General features: G+C 41.7%; 1 protein-coding gene across 1 annotated transcript; it reads left to right on the top strand.

Moving 5' to 3' along the window:
* Positions 1-14,725: 14,725 nt before the first annotated feature.
* LOC141089474 (uncharacterized) lies at positions 14,726-17,784 on the top strand. The gene is made up of 5 exons (XM_073575914.1): positions 14,726-15,016; positions 15,093-15,179; positions 15,309-15,504; positions 16,072-16,231; positions 16,342-17,784. Exons 1-5 carry the CDS (start codon positions 14,918-14,920, stop codon positions 17,738-17,740), a joined length of 1,941 nt encoding a protein of 646 aa, XP_073432015.1. The 5' UTR covers positions 14,726-14,917; the 3' UTR covers positions 17,741-17,784.
* The last annotated feature ends 6,470 nt before the right edge of the window (positions 17,785-24,254 follow it).

Below are 24,254 nucleotides of genomic sequence, written 5' to 3'. Positions count from 1 at the left end.
GTGTGTGGCAACCTTGTGAAGACTTACAGAAAACGTTTGACCTCTGTCATTGCCAACAAAGGATATATCACAAAGTATTGAGATGAAATTTTGTTTCTGACCAAATACTTATTTTCCACCATAATATGCAAATAAAATGAAAAAAAAACCAGACAAGGTGATTTTCTGGATTTTTTTTCTCAGTTTGTCTCCCATAGTTGAGGTCTACCTATGATGTAAATTACAGACGCCTCTCATCTTTTTAAGTGGTGGAACTTGCACTATTGCTGACTGACTAAATACTTTTTTGCCCCACTGTATGATGGGTATATGGGCACTGGACTATGGGATGGAGGATGTGTGATGGGTGTATGGGCACTGGACAGTGGGATGGAGGATGTGTGATGGGTATATGGGCACTGGACTATGGGATGGAGGATGTGTGATGGGTGTATGGGCACTGGACTATGGGATAGAGGATGTGTGATGGGTAAATGGTCATGGGAGCGCAGCTTACTACGCATGTGAACTAATTTAAATAATGTCTTACCTTGTGCCACAGCCAGAAGTTAACGTCCATCTTTTTTTAATTTACCAAATGGCTGCAATGAAACAAAGAGTGAAAAATTTAAAGGGGCCTGAATGTTTTCCGTACCCACTGTAAGTTTCCATTCACTGTTGCTTTCTATCAGCAGTGGCCAAACATGCACGGCAAATATCTATTTTTGCCCCTTCAGGCACTGGGCTCCTCTGATATTACAGAGGGAAAGTTTTATCAATGGGGAAAATATAGTTCCAGCCAGTGGCACAACAATGCTGCTGGTAAGAGCTGTCAATCAATGCGAAAAAAATGAGACCCTTTTCATTTCAGTAAAGCATTTAGGTAGCTTTGATCAGTAGAAATATAGTGAGTGACACAATGGTAAAGAATGCGACATTTGAAACTAAACTAAAATCTAAACCTTTCCTGCCAATTTAATTCCTACAAACTATATAAAAAGGGAATCATTAGATTCTTGATGTTTCCCCTGTGAAGCCCTTTAAATTGTATTGTAAAGTTAAAGTACACAATTTGCTACGAGCTATTCTTCCCAGCCTTACTACAAAAGTTTGCAGCCGGGGACACTTGATTTAATGTCAGCGTAATCCAAAAAACATAACTTTGTTCTGTGCTGTGAAAGCTCCTGTAGGCAGATTGTTTGTGTGAGAATGGCGACGGCATGAGCTGGGTAATGGGCATTATGAATAATATAGAGGCATTACACTGTTCCACACACGATCTGGTTGGGGTGGAGTGCCATGCTGTTAGCTCATCGCAGGGATCAGACAGACTATTAACATTGATTCGCTTTGATGACTGATGTGAATGTGTTTGATACATTTCAAAATACCGCATTTTAAGTATGTCTAGGAACAAGAATAGTAGGACCATATTATATTTAGGATGTATTATTAATGAGTCTTAGGGCTCATACAGATGACTGTATTGTGCGATCAGACAGTACATCAGATCGCACTCGCACCAATGTTATTCTATGGGGCTGTGCACATGTTCCAATTTTCTTCTGGCTCTGTCCGAGGAAAAAATTGCAAAATATCCAATTCGGATTTGATTATTGGATCGCACTCAGCCATGCATGACAATGAATACATGGAAAACATCGAACTGCACTCAGATGACTTCTGAGCGCGTTCAGCTTTTCACAGGCTGACAGAATGAAGAAGATGGAGAATTCTTTTTTCCGTCTTTTCCTCATCCGAGAGAATCGGATCTCACTCTGATCAGACTTTGATCAGCATTTGATCAGAGTGTGATTTGCATAATTGGCCCTCGGAAGAAGGAATATATGGTTGTGGGATCCTAGCCTTAATATTATTAAAAAAAATAAGTGGGAGAATGAAAAATGTTCAAATGTTTACATTCTCATTCACTCAGAGATTCGAAGGGAAATAATAGGGTTGGATACAACACCAGAGGACGTTGTGATTGACTGTAAGTAACAATATTAGGAAATGCTCTGCTTTTACAAATAATTACATGCAAGCACTTTTTTGCTCTATGCTTATTACCTATTAGACCACATTCACACGTTCAGTATCTGGTGACATTTTTGCCTCAGTATTTGGTGACTTTTTTACCTCAGTATCTGGTGACATTTTTGCCTCAGTATTTGGTGACTTTTTTACCTCAGTATCTGGTGACATTTTTGCCTCAGTATTTGGTGACTTTTTTACCTCAGTATCTGGTGACATTTTTACCTCAGTATTTGGTGACTTTTTTACCTCAGTATCTGGTGACATTTTTACCTCAGTATCTGGTGACATTTTTACCTCAGTATTTGGTGACTTTTTTTTACCTCAGTATGTGTAAGCCAAAACCAGGAGTGGGTGATAAATCCAGAAGTGGTGACGGGTTTCTATTATACATTTCCTCTGATTGTTCCTCTCCTGGTTTTGGCTTACAGATACTGAGGTAAAACACTGACCAAATACTGAATGTGTAACCGTGGCCTTACTGTTTGTCCCAATAGAAGAAAATAAATTCTTATTTCTTCTAGAAAAATACTCAGATCCTTGAGGTGTAGCTGGGCAGAAGGGGCTGCATGGCTGAGGTTGAAGAATCAGTCTATCGGAATGGTTGGAAAGAATCTTTTCAGAGGGGGAATTTAATGTGTCACATAGAGTAAAACCCCAAAGCATCCAATGCTAACTTTTATAAAAATAAAGTTGCAATACATCAGTGCATATGCACACAGGGACACACAGTGGAATATTTCATGCCTATTACAGTTCCAGAACTATGGCTGACCTTTTACAAAATCTCATAAACACACTATGGAGAAAACCCAGAGTAATAATTGATCAGTGTTGTCGATTTGAAATCTTGACAATTTATGCTGTGGATTTCCCCTACACCGTTTTCATTGACTGCCAAATTTCCTGTTGCAGAGATTTCCGTAACCGCATACTCCCTTTTCCTCTACTGAGTTCACTGCTACTTCTCCATTTATCTCTCCTGTGCCTCAAGTCACTGTTATTTTACCAAAAACTGTTATTGACCGCTAATATACTCTCTCCATTCTAGAGCTTCTGTTTTTATTTCAATTTCACTAATTATTTGTCTCTGGCACAATAAAACAAAATGGAAGGAACGATCAAACTGATGAGACCAACCTGGACACGATCTACAGGTTGGTCTACTAATGATTTCCAGGACCCGTTGAAGTGCAGGAAGGCACAAAACCGCCATCATCTAGCATGGGTCCGAAAAATTCTCATGCGCCTAGATTTTAACTCAAAGGAAATCAATGATCTTTTATGGGACGGTGAGTGCCACCTTTCTTTTTCTTGTTGGCTAATCTTGGATTGACTGTTTTTTTAAGGTACTGTCACACTTAGCGATGTACCAGCGATATGACGCGGTAAGGATCGCTGGTGCATCGCTAAGTGGTCGCTAGTGAGCTGCCACACAGGCAGATCTCACCAGCGACATTGCAGGGGTCGGGGGCCGCTACTTACCTGTCACACTAGGCGATCCTGCATCCTCCTGCCCGGCTCCACGCTCATCGCTCGCCTCTCCACAGGAAGCGCCGCAGGAAGCTGATGACAAGAATAATAATAATCTTTATATAGCGCTAACATATTCCGCAGCGCATCACAGTTTGCACACATTTTCATCACTGTCCCCGATGGGGGCTCACAATCTAAATTCCCTAACAGTATGTCTTTGAAGTGTGGGAGGAAACCGGAGTACCCGGAGGAAACCCACGCAAACACGGGGAGAACATATAAACTCCTTGCATATGTTGTCCTTGGTGGGATTCAAACCCAGGACCCCAGCGCTGCAAGGCTGCAGCGCTAACCACTGAGCCACCGTGCTGCCCACAAGAAACAGTCCTGGAGGTTCTCGTGCGATCAGCGATAACCAGCGGGGGAGCCGGTCGTAGGTATCAGACACAGCGATATCGCTGGCAATATCGCTATAATGTCACAAGTTATAGCGATATTGCTAGTGATATCGCTTAGTGTGACAGTACCTTAATAAGTGCGGCATCCAAATTCCTATTTGTTTGGTGGGAAAACAAGTCTATAAAAAACATGTTTTTCTGGCGAAGTTTGGTTTTTGGTGCTATTTTTCCCTAGTCTGTTAATGGCACTGCACAATCCCTGCATAGTAGACCATCCAAGCAGCTGGTGGCCAGCTTTCAAATGTATTTTCCGAGTGAACCAGTAAATGACTACAAACGTTGAGACTTTTTTCCTTTATTGGCACACTGCAACTTCCTACGAACGCCCTGGTTGTGTTGTGGTGCGTGGTGAATTCTGGCTTGCTCTGACTGCAATTCTCCTCATTCCCTGTACTTCTCCGATTTTGATTTACGTGCTTTTTTTTCTTGCTTACCAACACTTGACGTACTGCCAGCTCTTTGATCCATTGTGATTTTTTCCCCCTCTGGTCTCTCAAAGGTGCATTACCGTAATGGAGATCAAGCCTCAACAAACATCCCATTAAAATTACTAAAATATGCTAATTAACATGAATTTGTTAAATTGCATTGCCCACAGTAAAAGAATGGCCCAAGAACCACAATTCAATTCCTACCATTGTTTTGACACTTTGATTGTCACTGGTTACATCCTGCTGCAGCGCTTCTTTTGCAGAATGATCACGGGCAGATCTAGTTGTTCAGTACAATGGTACCTTTCAGAACCATGCATCTGTACTACATACAGGGGCCAATTATGCAGCCACACAGGGGTCCAATGGGTAAGGGGGGCTCACTTCCACCTCAACATCAGTAAGCAGTTTTTGTCACGCACCCAAAGAGGGGTCCAAATACGATTCTTACACAGGGACCCTCTTTTGTCTGTGTCCGCCAGTGACTACATATGTAGCCATTCTCAAACTAATATGTAAGAAGAATATTACGGTTTCAAAAAGTTAGCTTAAAGGTGCATTTCCATCTACATGATCCTATTCTAATATGTAACAGGTGTTATAATAATCATACTATTAGCAAATACCTCCAATTAGAAATGTAGTATAGTTCTTCTGATTTGCTATGTTGCTTACCCCATGTGAAGGCATTGCAGTAGATTAGGTTATGGTTATGACCACTTATATAAAGACAGTTGTTTGGTTATTTTATTAGTCGTCATAATCATGGATACCCTGCAAATGGATAAGCGACATAAATCAGAATAACTATACTACATTTCTAATTGGAGATATTTGCTAAGGCTGTGTGCACACGCTGCGGATTTTGCTGCGGTTCCGCAGCGGTTTTGGCCGCTGCGGACCCGCAGCAGTTTTTGCTGCGGTGTACAGTACAATGATTCCCTATGGGAATCAAAAACCGCAGTGCAGACGGTGCGGAATTTTCCGCGCGGATTATCTGCGGTTTTCAATCCGCAGAAAGAATTGACATGTCAATTCTTTCTGCGGATTCTCCTGCAGTTTGCCATCTCCTCCATTGAGGAAATGAAAAACCGCAGGGCAAAACCGCAGAGCAATCCGCAGGTAAAACCGCAGGTCTTTTGACCTGCGGTTTCACCTGCGGATTGTACAAAATCCGCGCGGATGAATCCGCACCTTTTCCGCAGCGTGTGCACACAGCCTAATATTATTATATCTACTACATATTGGGATAGGATCTTGGAGATGAGAATTACCGTTTAATCACCAAATCCATTTGAATTTGTATTTAGTTATACAATTATAGTCTTCTGTGATGGGATATCTTTTTGTGTTGTAAACTATTTGTCATTTTAATGCAAAATTAACACAAGCATATAAAAAATCTTCCAATTGTCATCCAGAAAACATCTGCAGTGACATCCATGTGTTATCCATTTAGGATTTGTTTTTATACATCAGCAGTTAATTGGAATCCGTCACCTAGTTTTTGCTGGCCCATCTGAGAGCAGCATAATGTAGGGAAAGAGACCCTAATTCTAGTGATGTGTCACATATTAGGCTGCTTGATGTAGTTTTGATAAAATCACTGTTTTATCTGTTGCTGATCTACCAATTCTTTGAATGCTGAGCTCTGTATAATCCACCCCACCACTGAGGCAGCTTTCTGCCCATGCATAGAGTACATAGAAAGCTGCTAATCAGTGGTGGTGGCTCTTGAATATGGAGGACTACATGGCAACAGGTTTACTAGTCCTCTATTGATAATATCCTGCTGATAAAACAATGATTATATCAGAACTGCAGCAAGCAGCCCAGTAAATAAAATCTGGGTCTCTGCCCCTACATTATGATGTTCTCAGATTAGGTGCCAAACAACCTGGTGAGCAATTTCCTTTACAAGACAAAATACTTTTTTATGTAACTATTTGCAATGCATTCTTAAAATTAGATGTTAAACGGTTGATACGGTCGAGCACCTATAGACTTCCAGAACACAGAAGAGACTGGTCCATGCTAACCTAAATGAATTCAAGTCTCCAGGTCCAGATGAATTACACCCCAGAGTACTGATGGAGATAGCAGAAGAAATTTTTGAACCCCTCTCCATAATCTTTGAAAATTCTTGCAGAACAGGAGAAGTCCCAGAAGACTGGAGAAGAGAAAATGTTGTTCCTATCTTCAAAAAGGGGAAGAAGGTGGACCCAGGCAACTATAGGCCAGTGAGTCTGACTTCTATACCTGGAAAGATCTTTGAACAAATTATTAAACAACATGTATGTCAGTACCTGGATAAGAATGAAGTGAGTAAACAGAGTCAGCATGGGTTTGTAACTAATAAGTCATGTCAGACTAACTTAATTTCCTTCTATGACGGAATCACTGACTGGGTGGAACAAGGAAATGCTGTAGATATAGTATATCTTGACTTCAGCAAAGCATTTGACAAAGTATCTCATACAATCCTTATTGAAAAAATGACTAAGTATGGAATGGACAAGGCAACTGTTAGGTGGATTCATAACTGGCTTAGTGATCGGACCCAAAGAGTGGTCGTAAATGGCTGCACATCCAGTTGGAAGAATGTCTCAAGTGGGGTACCACAGGGCTCTGTCCTGGGCCCTGTATTGTTCAACATCTTTATCAATGATTTAGATGAAGGAATTGAGGGTAAACTGATTAAATTTGCTGATGACACAAAGCTAGGAGGGATAGCTAATACTAGTGAAGAGAGAGAGAGGATTCAAAAAGATATAAATAAACTGGAGAAGTGGGCAGCAACTAACAGAATGGTTTTTAACAGGGAAAAATGCAAAGTACTACATCTGGGCAATAAAAATGAAAAAAGCATATACAGAATGGGAGGAATAGGGCTAAGCAACAGCACATGTGAAAAAGACTTGGGTATACTAATAGATCACAGACTGAATATGAGTCAACAGTGTGATGCAGCAGCAAAAAAGGCAAATGCAATTCTAGGATGTATTAACAGAAGCATACAGTCTAGATCACGTGAAGTCATTATTTCCCTCTACTCCTCTTTGGTTAGACCTCATCTGGAATATTGTGTCCAGTTTTGGGCACCACATTTTAAAAAAGACATCAACAAACTGGAGCAAGTTCAGAAAAGAGCGACCAGAATGGTGACCGGTCTGCAAACCCTGTCTTATGAGGAAAGGTTGCAGGATTTGGGATTGTTTAGTTTGCAAAAGAGAAGACTAAGAGGAGACTTAATAGCTGTCTACAAATATCTAAAGGGCTGTCACATTGTAGAAGGATCAACTTTATTATCATTTGCACAAGGAAAGACTAGAAGCAATGGGATGAAACTGAATGGGAGGAGACACAGATTAGATATTAGAAAAACTTTTTGACAGTTAGAGTGATCAATGAGTGGAACAAGCTGCCACGAGAAATGGTGAGTTCTCCTTCAATGGAAGTCTTCAAACAGAGGCTGGACAGATATCTGACTGGGATGATTTAGCGAATCCTGCTTTGAGCAGGGGGTTGAACCAGATGGCCCGGGAGGTCCCTTCCAACTCTACGATTCTATGATTCTATGATTCTATGCTGCAATTTTTTTCTCACATGGACATTTGGTCTTTTGAGAAAACTGTCATTTGAACATCACAATTGTTTAACATTGGTTTGAGGGCTATCCCTGTTAGGTCAGTCTTTTAAAACCCCTTAATGACAGCAATACGTCTTTTTACTGACCTGAGATATAAGAGAATATCATCCCCATACAGGTGACAATACAACAGCTGTCAATTGTCCACTATAGCTGACAACTTGCTGTATCACCAAGGATCAGTGTTGACATCATTCATATCTGTTTAACCTCTTAGTTGCTGCTGTCAAAAGTGACCACATCAATTAAGTGGTTAATAGATTGTGGCGGCTTCCGCATTAATCTAATTGACACACCGAGATCATGATTGTGTGGTCCTGATGTTTTCCACAGCAGTTCATGGCCAAATAGCGGCCTTAGAGTTTCCCAGCTGTAGCGGTTAGTTCAGAAGTTAGCGACACTTAGGTGGTAAACAAACACTTTTCTGTTATGATTGGGTCACCGAGAAGGAAAACAAGACCAAGCTAAGCTACAGAAAACCAGAGAGATTGGAAACTAAGCAGATTGCAGACCCCTGATCCTATCCACACAACTAGCAGTAGCCGTGGAGTGTGCCTACTATGATTCTAGATGCCTCGACACAGCCGGAGAACTAAATAAGCCTAAAGCAAGAAAAAGGGAAATCTAAACTGCCCCAGAGCAGACCCCAAAGGAATAGACAGCCCCCAAACATATAATGTCGGTGAGACAAGATGAAAACACAAACACAGGTAGGAAAATAGGCTGAGCAAACGATGGGGCCCACACTAACTAGAAAGGACAGGAAAGGAAAGACACTGTCTGCAATCAAGCAAAAAAACCTGCAAAAATGTCCAACACTTCTGATAGCAAAAACACTGAAGTCACTAGACTTCTCCCACTATATCAGCACTCTGGCATATTCTGAAAGCAGAGCAAAAAGAGGCCAATCTAATAAGGGACAAAAAACAAACTGACACAAACAGTAACATAAGGATGGAAATTCAGCACAGCCCCAGCCGGGGCTGGCTGACCACACAAAACTGAATAGACAAAACCAAATCAAATGTGAACAATAGCAAAGAAGACTTAGCTTGAGCATGCAGGGACTGAACTGGAAACTAAGACCTCAGCAGGCAGGAAAAATCACCAGCAGGGATAGAGGGAGTCGGCTGTCTTAAATCCAGTCAGAGACTCCAGATGTCCAATCGTCGTCCTCATTATCAGGTGGCAGGCCTCTGTCAATTAGATCAGCTTCAGCTCCATTACCTCCTGTAACCACCAGAGGGAGCCCAGAAGAGAACTCGCAAATACTCTGTCAATACAACCAGCTCCACTACCTTCACTAGCAACCAGAGGCAGGCCAGAAAGTGAATTCACAACACTTTTCCATTCCGGCTATGCCACTTTGCATTAATTCCTGAAAATCACCTGAAGGGTTAAAAACTATCTGACAGAAGTTTGCAATATCTCAGGGGGTGCTGTTTTTAAAATGGTATCACGTTTGGGGTTTTCCTATATATAGCACCCCCAAAGTCACTTCAAACCTGGATAGGTCCCTCAAAAAATAAGTTTTGTAAATTTCCTTGAAAAAATGAAAAATTACTGCTACATTTTTAAACCACTTGAAAGGCTAACAAAATAAAATAACATTTTACAAATGGTGCTGCTGATGTAATGCAGACTTGTGGCAAATGTTATTTATTAATTCTTTTTGTGGTACGACTGTCTGGATAAAAGGGATTACCATTCAAAGTTTGCAAATTGCAATTTTTTTTTTAATTTTTGTCAAATTTCTGATATTGTTTTAGAAAAAAACACAAAATATGTCAACCTAAATTTACCATTATCATAAATTATAATGTGCAACGAAAAAACATTTTCAAAATCACTGGGATTTCTTGAAGTGTTCCAGAGTTATCACCACATAAAGTGACATTGGTCAGAATTTAAAAAATTGGCTCCATCACTAAGGGGTAAAACGTACAGCATTCTGACAGAAATTACAGTCATGTGAATGCAGCCTAAGAATGGCTACGTTTGTAGCTGTGTCCTATGTAGGCATGATGTGAGCATCTACAGGCCGCCCTGAAGCACAAACATGTTCCTCATCATAGAGACAGACTGTTTGTGCTCTGGGGTGGCCTGTGGGCAGAGTCTTATCTTCCTGCTCTAAGCCAGAGAAACCAAGGAAAGGTAGAAACATGTTCCTCATCCTAGAGACAGAGGGAGAGACAGACTATTTGTTCTCCGGGGTAGTACTGTGGGCAGGTCTTTCCTTGGTTTCTCTGGGTTAGTGCAAAAGATAAGACTGTACCTACAGTCCCACCCATTAACTGAAAACTTCTAGCACTGATTACACAAGAACCACAAGACAAAATTTTTCACCTCAGCTATCATTTTAATCAGTATAACAGTGCCAACCTGACAATGCCTGTAGTTTACTTAACAAAATCCTGCTGACAAGATCCCTTTAAGGTTTCATACTGCTTTCCACTATATTTCAATATCACCTATCATGTGGTCTACGTGTTTTATTATCTAACCAATATTAAAAAAACAACCCAGTCCAGTACAGCAGAATTATTTATAATACCTATATTTTGTCTAATGAACTTACACTTAAACATCTTGTATTTCGAATAGAGACTTTTACTAAGCTATGGATTAGGTCGGTGAAGGAAAAAAAATCAATGGATTTAACATGACACCTACTGGGAAACGGAGGCTCATGGCATGGAATGATCAATAGTCTATTACTGCACTGCTAGTGTTGCTGTTCACAGATCTGATCAATGTGCACTGCAGTGACATGAAACTTCCAAGCTAGCCATACAGCCCAGCCTAGCTAATTCACCGTATTTCACAAAATAGCTTAAAGAAACACTAAAACACAAGCCTCATTTAAGATGAGAACACCATCCATGGTTTTCTTTTGCTTTTTATAGTTCCCTAAAGGCTTTTATTGTGTTCTTCTATCCCCTACCAACAAAGGGTTAGGGCAAAGAATGAGATTTAGGATATGTTGACACTCACATCTATTGCTTTGGATTTTCACCTGGTCAGGTACACCACCGGTCTCAGTGCCCTAGCTTCCAGCAATGATGTATTATGCAGACAGTATGCATATATGTGACCACTGCAGGCAATCACAGCCTGCTGCACAGAGGCTGACAGGGGACCAAGTTAATGTTACCAGAATAAGATAAATGATACATTGAATCCTTATTTTCAACTTCACATTTTGAATCCTGTATGGATGATTTATGAACAATTTGCTGTTGGATTTTCTTGGATATTATGGGTCAGATTTGCTGCAGAACTATTTGCAGTACTTTGCCCTGCAAGCAATGGAGATCAAACAATGCAAAATCCTCTTACTTTTGCTCCTTACCCCTAAATGCTTCTTCTCGGCATAACCTGCTTGGAGTCCACACAGAATCTGTGAGCACACAATTATGGTGTCAGGGTTTAGAATATCCATTCTGTAGCGATTTCTCCCCTGGAAGCATTGGTAATGACTAATGTAATTTCATTTGTTAAGATTTTTTTTATTTCGGTTATCAATTGGAGAGATATATTTTGTGGATGAAATTGCGATTCGTGGCTTGGTCATTTCACTATTTGCACAAAGCGATTAACCATTTAATGGTGCCCGAATATTTTTACAGGGCTTTATTCTGCAGCTGAATAAAACTACTGTGCGGAAAGGTAGTGGGTTCGTGGAGGAAGATGCAGATACTTTTTTTTGTACTGTTTTCACATTATGAATCTTTTTCTACATTATGCTCAGTGAGCACTGTGTAAACAATAGATGTTCCCACCTTTCGGAACCATCAATCATGCGATCACGAGGGCACCTATCAATGACGTGTTTTTCATGTTTTTTTGTTTTCTTTTTGTGACATTGCGAAAACAAAAAAAAAGGAAAAAAAAAGGTTGCATAACATCTCTGGAAACCTACCTAATACTTTGTAATGTCATAATATGAGGATGAAAATTGGGCCAAACAGAAACCTCAGAATGAAAGGCCTAATGTTGTGCAAAATATTACAGATGATTGTTTCGATGTTACATCTCTATCATGAAACAAATAGCATGTATTTAACTTGCCAGGTATCATTATGATTGCTCCATTGCAATTATTTGGGTGAATTAGTGCATAAAGTCATCACATTGGAAATCAATTTATCACATGATAGTTTTTTAAGAAATCAATTATTTTTAATGAGTGATATTTTTTTGCCAAGACGCCTTCACTAGGTCCCGTAATACAGATGTGATCTTCAATGTATGATTGAAATTCATTACGTCATGCGGAAATTTATATTGATCTTATAACTGTATATATTGAAGCAATTTAATAGAGCTAACAATGCTCAAGAGGAAAACTACTAATATCTAAAAGTAAACAGGAGATATTCCAGCTGTGGAATTGATTTATATTTTATATATATATAGATTTATATAGATATATATCTATATATATTTATATATACAGAGATAATGTAACTGGCAAGAAAAACTACTTTATCTTGCCAGGAACTCTTGTAAGTGTTATGTACCGTTTTTATTAATATAACCAAAGTGGAAAGTATCTAATGAAAGTGCTCATTTATTGTGAAGAAATAACAAAGGACTGAAATGTCCCCCTAGCTAATAAGTCAGATGCTGTGCCAAAAACACAAAGTCCAGCATTAATTTGTAGGAATATGTAAAATAAAGTTGATTTATCAGTACTGCTTAGATTCATTGCATATTTTTTGTTTTATCAATATGCTAAGAGGAACATGAATAAAGTCCTGTTGAAAAGTCACTAAAATCTCAACATACATAGTACAAGTGTGTTAAAACACAAATACAACCAATATCAAGGCCAAGAATTACAAATTGGCCATTAGAAAAACCTTTTATCAGAAGTTTGCCAATCAATAATGATAAGCTAGCTAAACGATTGACATATTGTAGCTGGTGGCTGAACACTTGTTCTTGCCAAAAGTTATTTCTCCTGACTTCAACATAAGCATGATTTTTTCCAGTTGGGAGAGAGATCTGATTAACTACTTTACCCATGAGGGTGGTTTGCACATTAATGACCGGGCCAATTTTTACAATTCTGACCACTGTCACTTTATGAGATCATAACTCTGGAACGCTTCAACGGATCCCGGTGATTCTGAGAATGTTTTTTCATCACAAATTGTACTTGATGAAAGTGGTAAAATTTCTTCAATATGACTTGTGTTTATTTGTGGAAAAAAAAGGAAATTTGGCTAAAATGTTGAAAATTTAGCAATTTTCCAACTTTGAATTTCCATGCCCTAAAATCACAGAGATGTCATACAAAATAGTTAATAAATAACATTTCTCACATATCTACTTTACATCATCACAATTTTGGAACCCGCTTTTTTTGCTAGGAAGTTAAAAGGGTTAAAATTTGATCACCAATTTTTCATTTTTTTCCAGCAAAATTTACAAAACCATTTTTTTTATGGACCACATCACATTTGAAGTCACTTTGAGGGGTCTATATGATAGAAGAAACCCAAAATGACTCTATTCTAAAAACTGCACCCCTCAAGGTACTCAAAACCACATTCAAGAAGTTTATTAACCCTTTAGATGCTTCACAGGATTTTTTTTTGTAAAAAAAAATTAACACAACTTTTTTTCACAAAAATTGACTTCAGATCCATTTTCGTTATTTTGACAAGGGTAACTGGTAAAAATAGACCCCAAAATTTGTTAGTTAATTTCTCTGGAGCATTCTGATACCTCATATGAGTGAGAAAACCACTGTTAGGGCACACGGCAGAGCTTGGAGAGGAAGGAGCGTCATTTGAAACAAAATTTGCTGGAACAATTGGCAGATGCCATGTCGCATTTGGAGAGCCTCTGATGTGCCTAAATAGTCAAAATCAACCAGAAGTGACACTATTTTACAAACTAGACACCTCATGGAATTGTGTGGTGAACACATTGAACCCTCAAGTGCTTCACAGTAGTTTATAATATTGAGCTGTAAAAATAAAAAATTCTAATTTTCCCCACAAATATGTTTTAGCACAAAATATTACATTTTCATAAGGGTAACAGGAGATTATAATTTGTAGTGCAATTTCTCCTGAGTACACTGATACCCCATATGCGGGAGAAAACTACTGTTTGGGCATATGGCAGGCCTCTGAAGTGAAGGAGCGTCGATTTTCTGGAATCATTAGTGGACATCATGTTCCATTTGGAAAGCCCCTGATGTGTGTATACAGTGGAAACCCCCAAAAGTGACCACATTTTGGAAACTAGACATCAAACTTAAAGGTGCTTCAGAAAAATTTATAACGTTGAGCCATGAAAATAAAAAAATCACATTTTCCCCACAAAAATGTTATTTTGGACCCAAATTTCGCATTTTATAAGGGTTAGGCTGGTTTCACATTTGCGTTTTTTTGCGCTGGAAAAAAACGCATACGTGCGCATGCGTTTTTTCCCCTATATTTAACATGGGTGCGCATACCTGCGCGCTGGCATGCGCACGTATGCGATTTTCATGCGCTGCGTTTTTTTGGGGTGTGCGTTTGTATTTTACAGACGCAGCATGTTGCATTTTTTGGTCCTGCAAAAAAGCGCATGCGCACGTATGCGCACATTTTGCGCTAAAAATGGCCATTATAGCCTATGGATGCGCATACGTGCGCACTGGCATGTGCATGTATGCGTTTTTTTAGCGCTGCGTTTTTTTGGTGGTGTCCACTTGTTGTACTAGTTATAATCTTCTAAAGTAAAAAAAAAAAGTCTATATAAAGGAGGTGCCTGCCAAAACTCTGCCACTACTACACTGACAGATTGGAGAGCAGACAGTCAACAAGGAACCCATCTTCTATCAGCGAAGAATGTGAGTATATTACATTATATGCCTGTCCTTTTAAATTATGTATGTACTAATGATTTTTATTATTTTTACATGCAGTATGTCTTCAGAATCCGAGTATTCCCCATCGCGGCAGGAATTGGCGCAAGCAGACCGTGAGGTGATTATTTTCGTGCATCTGGTAAGTATATCTGCTGCTTCTCCAAATCTCTTACGTTTTTTTCAACTTTTTTAAGACATCGTCATCATCATCTTCTGCGGACGGGACTAGTGAGGGCGAAGAGCAGGAGCAGCGAAGCCAAGTCCCGGTGGTGATACGGAATGTATGTATCAAATGATTTGTAATGTTCTTTATTTTTTATCTTCTATTTTTACTCTTTTTTATGTTTCTTTTTTTTGTAACTTTTTATTCAATTTAAATTTGATTATTCTAATGAATGTGTTTTGTCTAGGTTCCACAACGGGATGAAGACGTCTACCTGGATAATGAGCAGCTCATCAGCCTGGTCCAGGAGCGTTCGCCGTTGTGGGACAGCCGTGACCGGCTGTACAAGGACATTGTGGTGACCCGGCGGCTATGGAATGAGGTGGCCGCAGCGTTGATGGATGGCTGGGACAGCGCCACAGCATCCTCCAAAAAGGCGTTTAGTGAGTATTTCCCTGCTCTGTATTGTGCCGCAGTGACTGTTGTCCTTGATGGCACTGTTGGGTTTCGTGCTAGGCATATTCTAGCAGGAAACCCAACAGTGTCATCGGGGTCTACAGTGACTGCTTTGAGTATTGTATTGCTACATTGTGCCGCAGTGACTGTTGTCCTTGACGGCACTGTTGGGTTTCGTGCTAGGTGTATTCTAGCAGGAAACCCAACAGTGTCATCGGGGTCTACAGTGACTGCTTTGAGTATTGTATTGCTACATTGTGCCGCAGTGACTGTTGTCCTTGACGGCACTGTTGGGTTTCGTGCTAGGTGTATTCTAGCAGGAAACCCAACAGTGTCATCGGGGTCTACAGTGACTGCTTTGAGTATTGTATTGCTACATTGTGCCGCAGTGACTGTTGTCCTTGACGGCACTGTTGGGTTTCGTGCTAGGTATATTCTAGCAGGAAACCCAACAGTGTCATCGGGCTCTACAGTGACTGCTTTGAGTATTGTATTGCTATATTGTGCCGCAGTGACTGTTGTCCTTGACGGCACTGTTTTTTTTTTACCAACAGTGGACAAAGTCCGAACACGTTGGCGTTCGATCAAGGACCGCTTCAACAGTGATGTTCGTGCTGAGGGCCAGGTTCGCAGTGGATCTGCGTCAAGGACCAGAACTAGATACCGTCACTATCACGCGTTGCAGTTCCTAAGACTGGTCCTTGCCACGAGATCGTAAGTATTATAAATTTTGGGTTTTTATTTTTATTAATCTGTGTTTTTCTAATCCACAGCTGATGCTTCTTGTAAAGGCATGGTAGTAATGATTTTCCTTTCTTCCACAGCACCTGGAGCAGCACCCTGCAACCTGGCCCTGGAGCGGTCCTTCCTCGGACGTCCTCTGACCCGTCCCAGCCATCCGACAGCCAGGAAGCACCTTGCAGGTCAGCCACACACACAGCTGGTGAACAGGAAGCTGGGCCATCAGGTGTTCCCCTGTCCCAGGTCTCTGCCACTGGTTATGCGGGCACTACCCGCCAGCGGCAGAGGGCCTTGGACAGGAATGTCTTGCCCGAGTTTATGCATTTGAGCGAGGCCTTTAATTACAGCCTCAAGTCACTGTCCGACAGAGTTGAAAGCGGTTTTGCACTCATGGAACGTGGTTTTAACCACTTTGAACACCGCTTCAATTCTGTAGAACAGCGCCTTGACCGTCTGGAGGCTGACCTCAACAGACCAGCACACCATTTTTTTAGTAAGATTGAAAAGGGCATGGCGGAACACCTTAGTCCTGAGCAACAGCTGAATGTGCTGCAGGCCTGCAACAATGCTTTCTTGCAGGCTATGCAGCATAATCGGTACGGTCAGCAGTCAGTGGTGTCATTTCCACCTGTGCCACCATTGACTCGCTTCACCTCACTACCGACTTGTGCTGCATACCACTGCACGGACACCTCTATTCAAAGCCAGGACACCCACCGTTACACCACCACAAGTCTGAGTGCAGCTGGTCACTTCACCGACACCACCATGGCAAGCGCTGCTCCTGTCTGGAGCACCACCGCCACTCCCATGCATGCGTGGAGCTCAGCCACCACTAGGCAAACATGGAACAGCCCTGCCGCTACAACAACATGTAGTAGCCCTGCCACCACCACTCCGCAAACCTGGACCATCACTGCCGCCACCAGTCCTCCTGCAAGGACGAGCACTGCCAACGAAGAGCAGCAGCAGCAGCCACCTCAGCAGCAGCAGCCACCTCAGCAGCAGCCACCTCAGCAGCAGCAGCAGCCACCTCAGCAGCAGCAGCAGCCACCTCAGCAGCAGCAGCAACCACCTCAGCAGCAACAGCAGCCACCTCAGCAGCAGCAGCAGTCACATCAGCAGCAGCCGCCACCTCAGCAGCAGCAGCAGCCACCTCAGCAGCAGCAGCAGCCACACCAGCAGACGGGGGACCTACACTCAATATTTGCCCCTAGTTCAAGGCGAAATCTATCAAGGCGGGCATTGGGCCAAAGTCGGTCCAGGCACACAAGCCTACGGCGACATGCCATTACAACTAATGTACCTGAACAGATTTCCTCTCCTCCAAGTGTTCCTTGTTTAATTCCCTTAACTGGACTACCGTCCCCCACAAGTTTTGTTGCCCCTTCCCCTCAAACACCGTCTTCAACTGCAAGTGTTGCATATTCCCTGCACACTCCCAAATTGAAACCATCTGCCCCCAAACGCCGGAAAAAATAATTTTTTGGTTTATTTTTGTGATTAAAAATAAATTTACATTTGTGGTTCACCATTACAAAGTTTCATTAATGTTGTTTGCGCCGCTCACACACACTGATGGGTAAATACATGTTAAAAACCAACCCAAGGCCTAGTATAGTCATATGTGAAATAACACGGACTAGTATAGTCATACCAAGGCCTAGTGTAATAACTCGAGTTTTACCAACTTGGATCTGGTTTCATGAAAAACAAACTGTTGAAACTTGTCAAGTTTCACCAGTTTGTTTTTCGTGAAACAAGATCCTAGTTGGTAAAAATCGAGTAGGCCTTGGTATGACTATACTAGGCCGTGGTATTTCACATATGACTATACTACTAGCCCCAAGGCCTACTATACTCATATTTGAAATACCACGGCCTAGTGTAGTCATTCCAAGGCCTAGTGTAATAACTCTAGTTTTACCAACTAGAATCTGGTTTCATGAAAAACAAACTGTTGAAACTTGTCAAGTTTCACCAGTTTGTTTTTCGTGAAACAAGATCCTAGTTGGTAAAAATCGAGGAGGCCTTGGTATGACTATACTAGGCCGTGGTATTTCACATATGACTATACTAGTAGGCCCAAGGCCTACTATACTCATATTTGAAATACCACGGCCTAGTGTAGTCATTCCAAGGCCTAGTGTAATAACTCTAGTTTTACCAACTAGAATCTGGTTTCATGAAAAACAAACTGTTGAAACTTGTCGAGTTTCACCAGTTTGTTTTTCGTGAAACAAGATCCTAGTTGGTAAAAATCGAGGAGGCCTTGGTATGACTATACTAGGCCGTGGTATTTCACATATGACTATACTACTAGCCCCAAGGCCTACTATACTCATATTTGAAATACCATGGCCTAGTGTAGTCATTCCAAGGCCTAGTGTAATAACTCTAGTTTTACCAACTAGAATCTGGTTTCATGAAAAACAAACTGTTGAAACTTGTCAAGTTTCACCAGTTTGTTTTTCGTGAAACAAGATCCTAGTTGGTAAAAATCGAGTAGGCCTTGGTATGACTATACTAGGCCGTGGTATTTCACATATGACTATACTACTAGCCCCAAGGCCTACTATACTCATATTTGAAATACCACGGCCTAGTGTAGTCATTCCAAGGCCTAGTGTAATAACTCTAGTTTTACCAACTAGAATCTGGTTTCATGAAAAACAAACTGTTGAAACTTGTCAAGTTTCACCAGTTTGTTTTTCGTGAAACAAGATCCTAGTTGGTAAAAATCGAGTAGGCCTTGGTATGACTATACTAGGCCGTGGTATTTCACATATGACTATACTAGTAGGCCCAAGGCCTACTATACTCATATTTGAAATACCACGGCCTAGTATAGTCATTCCAAGGCCTAGTGTAATAACTTGTAAGTTGGAATTGAGCAGATTACATTCATCCACTCAATGCTGACTTGTATTCCCCATGGACTTTCATTGGGGTTGGGTTTCAACTAGTTGGACAATTTTCTCTTGAAAAAAATTGGTTTCCTGATTCATGGCCTGCAGCTTTGCTCGTTCCAATATATTTCACGCAGACTAGCAATGCTGCATTTTAACTCATATGTGTATTTACCTGCCCAGGTGTGTGAACATCAAAAAATTCAGTTATACATGGGAAGTTTTTTATTTAATTGGAGTTTAAAAAATATAGTGCACTCAGTAATGGTATCAAATAAGGTTTTTTATTACCATAAACAAACAAAAACATTACACCGTTTCATCTTGCCAGTGCACCCGTCCTACATCAGAAATAAAGTAGGCCGCAAATTGGTCCCTCATTTGGCCAACTTCAACGGATGACCTGAGAGTGTGCTGAGTGAATTCAGGCAATGGGTTAGGAGCATCATCGTCCAGTTCAAAGGTCGGGTGCTCTTTAGCCATCACAAAGTTATGTAGAACCACACAGGCCTTCACCACCTCATCGACTGTTTCAAGTTTAAGATTAATGGCCGTGCCCAGAATTCGCCATCTGGAGACAAGAATCCCAAAAGCACACTCAACAGTTCTTCTGGCCCTGGTCAGCCTGTAATTAAATATTTTTTTGGTGTGGTCCAAGTCCCGGCTGGAGTAGGGTTTCAGTAAGTTTCCGCACATTTGAAAAGCCTCATCGCCAACCATTACAAAGGGCAGTGGCGGAGCTTCGGTGTGAGGAAGAGGCCGTGGCATAGGGAAATTAAATTGGTTGCCATACAACCTCCGGCCCATGTCTGAGTTTTTAAAAGCCTGTGAGTCATTACCACGGCCAAATGCTCCAATGTCCACTGCTACAAACATACATCCGGCATCCGCAATGGCCATGAGTACTATTGAAAAGTACTTTTTGTAATTATAGTACTCAGATCCCGTTCTTTGGGGTTTGATGATCCGTATGTGTTTACCATCAACAGCTCCCAAACAGTTGGGAAAATTGCATACTGTCCAGAATTTGTCAGCAATTTCCATCCACTTTTCAGCGGTGGGCAGGGGCATAAATTCTGGACAAAGAACATTCCAGAGAGCCCGGCAGGTGTCAGCAACAATTCCAGACAAGGTAGAGATTCCAATACGGTACTGGAAGTGTAGTGAAGATAGGGTTTCTCCAGTCGCCAGGAATCTGTGAACAGACAAAGAAGTAAAATTAATATTTATGTATATTATTTTAAAAAACTATAAAATAAAATATTAGTACATTCACGAAAACTAATTACCCAAGGTTTTGAATACTAAATTTAAAAAAAACCCATCAGACCGCACCCCTTGGTTTTTAAAACATACCGTAATGTCACCAGTAGCCGTTCCTCAGGAGGAATCGCACGACGGAGCTGTGTGTCCTGTCTCCGGATGGATTGTTGGACACGAGCAAGCAAATCCATGAAACTTTCGTGGGACATCCGGATATAATCTGTAAATTTCTCCGGGTTTGACTGGAGCTCGCTGTAGAGGGTGTGGTATGCCCCACGGCTCTCCCGGAGTTCAACAATCGGATGTATCCACATACGCCGCCGTCTTCGCTGCCTCTCTCTCTTCCTTTGTTCATGGCAAGCAACTGCATACGCCTGAGCCATCGCGATGTCCAAATCCAAGTTGAAGTGAAAACTCTTCCAGCGTAGATCCATGGTCACGAGAAGAATCAAGCAAATGTGAAGAATACTGTAGACAGGGTCTATATATTAACATACCACACCCACAATGAAGTCCCATTGGTCTTGTGTGTTGTTGAATGGTTGTTTTTTCTTTTTTGTGGGGTTTTTCCAAAATCTGTAAAAAAACGCAAACGCACAAAAAACGCATACAAACGCACAAAAACGCTGTGTTTTTTTCCTGCATGCGCATAAAAATGCTTGAAAAAAACGCAGCGTTTGTATGCATTTGTATGCGTTTTTTCAATGCGTTTTTTTGCGGGAAAAACGCGCTGCAAAAAAAAGCAAGTGTGAAACTAGCCTAACAGGAGAAATTGCGCCATAGTACGCTGATACTCCATATGTGGGAAATACTACTTTTGGGGCACAGTGCAAAGCTCAGAAGCGAAGAGGCACCATATTGGAGTTGAGATTTTGCTGGAATGGTTTGAGGGTGCCATGTCACATTGGCAGAGCCCCTGAAGTGCCAGAACAACAGAAACCCTCTAAATGTGAACTTATTTTACAAACTACACTCGCTAATGAATTCACCGGTTGGAGCAGTGATCATATTAACACCACAAGTGCCTCACAGAATTTTATACCACTGAGCTGTGAAGAAAGAATAAATTACACTTTTACCACAAAATGTTGTTTAAGCCCCAAGTTTTTAACTTTTCTATGGGCTAATAGGAATTTTGTTTACAACAAACTGAGGTCCATTTTTTCTTGAGTGCGCCAATACCCTACATGTAATCAGGAAATATTTTTCAGGCACAGTGCAAAGCTCAGAAGGCAAGGAGTGCCAGATTTTACTGTTATGGTTTGCAGGTGCCATGACCATGATCCATTGGGAGAGTCCATGAGGTGCCAGAACAGCAGAGCTCCCCATGAGACACCCCATTTTACGAACTACACCTCTCAATGAATTCATCTAGGGGTGCAGTGATCATATTAAAACAATGGGTGTGTCACAGAATTTTATACCATTGGGCAGTGAAGAAAAAATAATTACATTTTTACCACCAAAATTTTGTTTTGACCCCAAATTTTACATTTTCACACAAGAAATGGGTAAAAATGGCACCAAAATTTGTCCCACAATTTCTACTGAACATGGCAATACCCCATATATGTCTGTACAGTACTACTTAGCTATATGGAGAGACTCGGGAAGAATGGAGCTCTATTTGCTTCCTGGAGCACAGATTTTCCTAGAACAGTTTGCAGACTCCATATATAGATTCCCTAATTGCTAGAAGAGCAGAATCCCCTCTCAAGTGACCCCATTTTGGAAAATATGCCCCTTACGGAATTTATCTACAGTTGTAATGACGATTTTGACTCCATGGGTATTTTCTAGAGACACGCAGCAATGAACGTTGCCAAGTGAAAATTGCAAACTGCCCTTGTAATGACCAGTATGCTGTAGTCACTAGAGTTGAGCGACTTTTGGTTTTTTAGGGTCGCGTTTCGTTTCGTGAAACCCGACTTTTCCAAAAGTCGGGTCGAGCAAGATCGTCCGATTATAGGGAAAAGTCGGGGTCGTCCCGAAACACGAAACCCAATGTAAGTCAATGGGGAATAAAAGTCGGCAGTGAGAGGAGGACAGGAAACACACCTACAGTGCCCATTTGAATGCCAAAAGCATCAATTCTTCTTACTTAAGCTTGTCAACCTTAATTAACTTCATAATACAAGTTACGCACTGAAAAATGGGGGTTATTTGGCTAAAGTTGTGGGGGGGGGCTGGCTCCAGGTTTTCATGTGCCCTGGGCGAAAGAGCGCCCCTTTAACACATACCAAAACTCATCATGCTCCGATACGGCAGAGAAATAGCGGTATAGTACAATGAAAAATACTTCACTTTTTACATCTCATGACTGATATCCACTTTAAATTCTCCAATAGCTCCAAAAACGGACAGTATATTACTCCATACAGTATTATGGCCACCGCATAGTGCGCTATACAGAGTAATGAGGCCCATATATTTCTCCATACAGAATCATTGGTCCCATATAATGTTTGAAACAGTATATGATGAGCTCCACATAATGCTACAGTATATGTTGGTCCCCATGGATGAAGCTCCACTGTCTTATGGGCCCAAATAATGCTCCAAACATAATGGGCCCCATTTCTAATGCTCTAGTGTATAATGGGCCCTGTAAATGCTGCTCCAGTGTCTGATGTCCACCTTTGGAATGTTCCAGTGTATGGTGGGCCCCATCTATCATTCTCCAGAGTAACGTGCTCCCCAAAAATTGCTGTCCCAACATTGAAAACAATCAAATAAGTCTCCTCGCTAGGGAATCCCTGTACTAGTCTGGACTCCTCGTCGTCCCCATCTTCCATCTCACTGCACAGTATTTCAACCTTGCAAGTGCTGTGATCCTGAGCAAGCAGGGGGGGCCCACTCGTTGGCGACGGCACTGGCACAGGGCCCCTGATAGTACGGTGGTGTGTCTGATGGAGGGTGGGCGAACCTGCACTTTCATCTGCAGCTTCCTCTTTGTCACCGTGTAAGATGGAACTGTATATGGGAAGGGTAACCTGAGTTTCATCAGGGTCAGATTCAGGCCGTGTAGCGTGCGAGGGGAATGTAGTGGTCTGGGTCAATGTACCAGCAGATTCATCGAGCAGTGGCTGGGCATCAGTGCACTTGTGTCGCCCCCCAGGAGTACGGTCGCCACAGTGGCATTACCTTCCTCCTAGGGAGTGTGATGTCATGCTTGGGAGCAACGAAGGATCTCTCTAGCAGGCTAACTGATTGGGCGGCGTTATTCCCACGAGTCATGACCCTCCAAACAGCGTTCATGAAGGCAAATTGTTTGTTTTACGTGGGCAGTATGGTTGCAAAGCTGAACCTTAAAGGAATGTCCAGAAGGGCACCACCAGGAGTGGAGCCTACGGTTAAATTCGACTCCACCTGGGAAACCTCAACCATGCCAGCTACAGAACAGATGCACACATTGCAAGCTTAATTCCGTTAACGAACGAGACTCCGTCATGCCCCGCGGTCCGAGTCCGGCTTACTAGAGGGACACGTGAGGCTCTGGAACATGAGATTGGCCAATAACTGGTGTGTCATGCCCTTACATGTCCGTGGCTGCATGTGCGCTACACTGAAAAGGCCAGCGTTTGTCGCTTACAGGTGCAGATAACCCGCTGAACAACGTTAGTGATGGGGATCACTGATTACAATTATTACCCGCGAACAATGATTTCCCAGTAAGTGCAGGTCAACTGCAGTTCCGGAATTAGGCCTAACCGTCATTCCTGAAAAAATGAAAAACTTACGTGTACAAACCACGGGTGCTGTAGCTTGCTTAACAGCTCGCCAGCCGTTCTCACGCCCAGTATGGATTACACGTGATTGCACAA

The sequence above is a fragment of the Dendrobates tinctorius genome, unplaced genomic scaffold (genome assembly GCF_039654945.1).
Source record: "Dendrobates tinctorius isolate UK_male_01 unplaced genomic scaffold, ASM3965494v1 ptg000046l, whole genome shotgun sequence".
In the NCBI taxonomy this organism is placed as follows: domain Eukaryota; kingdom Metazoa; phylum Chordata; class Amphibia; order Anura; family Dendrobatidae; genus Dendrobates; species Dendrobates tinctorius.
This window is presented reverse-complemented; position numbering and strand designations above follow the sequence as displayed.